At 45.2% G+C, this 4,080-nt stretch overlaps 1 protein-coding gene across 1 annotated transcript in view; it reads right to left on the minus strand.

The window, feature by feature from the left end:
- GOLGA1 (golgin A1) overlaps positions 1-4,080 on the minus strand; it is a 309,940-nt gene that overhangs the window by 149,666 nt on the left and 156,194 nt on the right. The window contains exon 10 of the mRNA XM_018563762.1: positions 945-1,105. Within this exon, the coding sequence (XP_018419264.1) occupies positions 945-1,105 (161 nt within the window). The remainder of the gene's footprint in view (positions 1-944; positions 1,106-4,080) is intronic.

Consider the following 4,080-nt stretch of genomic DNA (forward strand, 5'->3'; position numbering starts at 1 on the left):
AGAAGTGGCCGCAAGAGGAGATTTGACCCTGGATTGAACAGAAGGATAGTGTGTATGGTGGACAAAGATTTTAGGAAAACTTCCAAGGAGTTACAAGCTAAACTCCAAGTTCAAGATACATCAGTGTATGACTGGACCATCCATCACTTTTGGAGTGACAGTGGGCTCAAACCAAGAAGACTCAGGAAGGACTCCACTGTTGAAAGAAAAGCACAAAAAAACTAGACTGGAGTTTGCTAAAATGCAAATTGAGAAGCCACAATGCTCCAGGGAGAATGTCCTTTTGGACAGATGAGACAAAACTGGAACACAAAAAAATGAAGCTTTCAAAGAAAAGAACACAATACCTAATGTGAAACATGGAGAGGGCTTGGTTACATTTTGGGGCCACTTTGCTGTGTCTGGCACAGGGTGAATTGAATTTGTGCAGGGCATGCTGAAATGTCAAGCCTATCAAGGATTTCCACAGTAAAATGTACTGCCCAGTGTCAGAAAGCTCTGTTTCAGTCGCCAGTCATGGGTCCTCCAACAGGATAATTACTCAAATCACACAGCTAAAAACACCCAAGAATTGCTAAGAACAAAACATTGGACTATTTTGAAGTGGCCTTCCATGCGTCCTGATATGAATCCTATTGAACAAAAAGCACCATTCAAACCTGAGACATCTGGAGCAGTTTGCTCAAGAAGAGTGGGCCAGAGTGGGCCTACCAACAGGTAGTTGGCAGGTACAGAGGTCTCACTGAAAGTTTAAAGGCTATGTAATCAAATATGGCATAAACAATGCTATAAGACAATTACATTTGTCAGTTTCAAGTTCTATAAGAGAAAATTGCAGGTTCTTTTTTCGTGCTAACAATTTTTTCCGGGAACTGCATCAGAACTTAGAAAAAAAATCTATAAACAATCAGATACAAGTTATTCTTGTACTTTGTTCTTCATACCTGTGACTCAGTAGCCAGAAGAACCACCTTCTGCTCTTGTAGGTGATCCATTACAGAAAAGGCACGTCTTGCTGAAGACTCCTCACTCTCGACTGCTCTGGTTTTGTATTTCTCCAGGTCACAATGCAACTGCTGCATTTGTAATACAAGGGCATCATAATCTAAAAGAGAAAATAACGTCAGGTCAGTATGGTCAGGTCAACTGATTTAACTTCAACTACTCAACATGTTTGTGAATCTATAGTCTAAATCATTTCATAAGAAGTTACAATTCATAGATATATCATGCTGTGACCAAGTATTTGATCCCTCCATAGTTTTCAAAATTTTTGCTGCTTATCACAATAAAATAGATCCGACCTTTATTGTCAGTTCTAGTCAATGAATGGTGTCCAAAAAAGTGGTATACACGGATTCTGCGCCAATAAACTGTGCAAATGTATGTTTTGAAAACAACAGACTCCTAATTGATCAACCTAAGCTATGATGGCTCACACTAAAAGTCTTCCTGCAATTTCAATCACATGCAACAAGCTCTTGCAAAAACCATCAAGAGATTGAAGCAAACTACTACCAACAGATTCAATTGAAACTATTGGTATTAGGTTGTATTGATTTGTTTGGTCTTTTGCGACTGAGAGCTGGTTGACATTTCCACAAAACTGTCAAGTGCACAATGTGCACAATCAAGCATTAATATCAGCTGTTGAGTATAATCAGCATGCATTTGAGCAAGTCCTCTCCAATGAATTTCAAATAAACTAACCAGCTCAAATCAATTTGGTAAACAATAAGTTATAGTTGAACAGCATGCTACACTCAGTAAGGCTTGGTTCACACCTGGGCGTTTTTTATATGCGCGTCACACGCGCGTTTCCATCCCCCCCTGCGCGTTTTAACAAGCGGTTTTAGCGCGTTTGTGTATATTAGAAACGCACGACACATGCACGTTTTTGAGCGTTTTGGAGCAACAACAGAGGTGTCCAATGAAAAATTATTTGGGTCTTTACGCAAGCGTCCAATGAAAAAGACTTCCTGAGACGCAGCATTTCCTTTTCCTGTATGCAAAAGACCGTGTGGTGTGTGCAGTGTCTTTTGTGCAGAGAAGAGTTGCGATTTGTGATTGATTGTTCAGTGATTATGGAGCTGGCTAAACAAAGACGGACTGCAGCAGTCGTTGCAGCAGTGCGCTTGATTCGATTGTGGAGAAGGAGGGATAGCAGGCGACGGTTCTGGGTCCATCCAGTCTAGCGAACCGTGAAGAAAGAGACCAGTTTTGGGCCATGTATGAGACACTCTGTGGACATGAGAAGTTCTTCAGCTATACCCGCTGTACAGGACACCGGGGCTGGGTCCTGGAAGGACGCTATATTTCCCCTCTGTTTGGACTGTGGTCCTTTTAAAGGATGAGACGGGGTTAACTCACCTGCTGGAGGAAGAGTGTGTTTAAAAGACAGGAAGTGGTAGCTAGCAGGTGAGGAGTAGTGTGGAGGAAGTTGGAGAGTGAGGATCTGTGTACTGCTGTGAGCTTGAATGTCAGTAATCTTGCTGGAAACCTGTAGACTGGGAAAGCTACCCTTGAAGTCTGGGACTGTTTAAACTGCGATTGCAGCTCTGAAATCTTCATGTCGGTGAGACTGTTCTTTTGTGTTGTACTGAAGAGTTGCTGTTTGAGTTTGCCAGCTGGTCAGTGAAGATGAACTGTTTTGTGTTTTTGCTGCTGTGAAGCTATTTAAGTCAATAAACTTTACTTTATTTGCAAAGCCTGTGTCCTGCGATCCTGCTGGATTCCCCTAACATTACAACTGGTGGAGAATGCGGGCAGGACAGAGTAACAGGCACAGAAACTGCATTGGATTTAAAACTGACATTTAAAGTGCACTTTAATTATGTCCTGGATTAAAGCTGCGCAAACCCCAAGGACTGACCCAATGGAGGAGCTGATTAAACAGCTGACCCTGGCTAATATGCAAGCTCAGACTCGCCATGAGGAAGCTAATCAGCGCCTAGCAACCCAGCTGGAGGTAAAACAGGCTCACCACAGGGAGGCGCTGGCTCAGCAACAAGACAGCACTCGACTGTTGGTGGCCCAGCTGTCAGCCCAGCAAGGGGCTATACAGACGCAGGTGATGGCCTTGCAGGAAGCAGTGCAGCATCTTTCTCAGGGGCATGAGCAAGTAGCTGTTGCCCCTGGCAACCATGTGACCGTGAGGGCCAGCCACTATCTGCAGAAGCTGACCCAAAGTGATGACGTAGAGGCATTTCTTGCTACATTTGAGAGAACTGCAGAAAGAGAAGGGTGGTCCCTAGACCGGTGGGCTGGCCTCATTGCTCCTTTCCTCACTGGAGATCCTCAAAAGGCATACTTTGTCCTGCCGCCTGATGAAGCTACAGATTATGAACGGCTAAAAGCAGAAATTCTGGCTCGTCTGGGGGTAACTACTGCCGTTCGGGCACAGCGAGTACACCAATGGAGGTATCGCTCCAATCAGGCACCAAGGTCCCAGATGCATGATCTGGGGCAGCTGGTAAAAAAATGGCTGCAGCCCGAGGTGTTGTCTGGCCCCCAGATCGTGGAGGGGATCTTTTTATGCTCACAGAGCTTGCACGACGCACCTTGACCTTAGCGAGGGGAGATTTGAGTGTGAAGTACGAGTGAACCACCTCCCTGCCAAGGCCTTGTTGGACTCTGGAAGCATGGTGACCCTGGTCCATCCAAGAGTAGTCGGGAGGATCGGCCTGGTAAGCAAGACTCTACGGGTTGTGTGCATTCATGGGGACATTAGGGAGTACCCCCTCATTCTGGTGTCCATCTCCACAGCCGGTGGCACGGTTACCCAAGAGGTGGGTTTGGTGAGGAACTTGGTGCATGATATTATAGTGGGACGAGATTGTCCATTATTTGCGGAACTGTGTGCACGAGGACTACTTGAACAGCCCAGAGACTTGGGGGAAACGAACCCATCTCTTCCTGCTGTTGAGGGGGATAATCCTGAACTGCCAGACCCAAATGTTATTGATGCTGGTACTGATAATGAATCCGATAATGATATGATTGATGTTGACAAAAGTAACAATGGTATGGTTGTGAAGGCCAGAATACGTGTTCCCCAGCCCGAGCTGAACAGTGAGGGGG

Source organism: Nanorana parkeri, unplaced genomic scaffold (assembly GCF_000935625.1).
Source record: "Nanorana parkeri isolate BGI_ZX_2015 unplaced genomic scaffold, ASM93562v1 scaffold693, whole genome shotgun sequence".
NCBI classification, from domain to species: Eukaryota; Metazoa; Chordata; class Amphibia; order Anura; family Dicroglossidae; genus Nanorana; species Nanorana parkeri.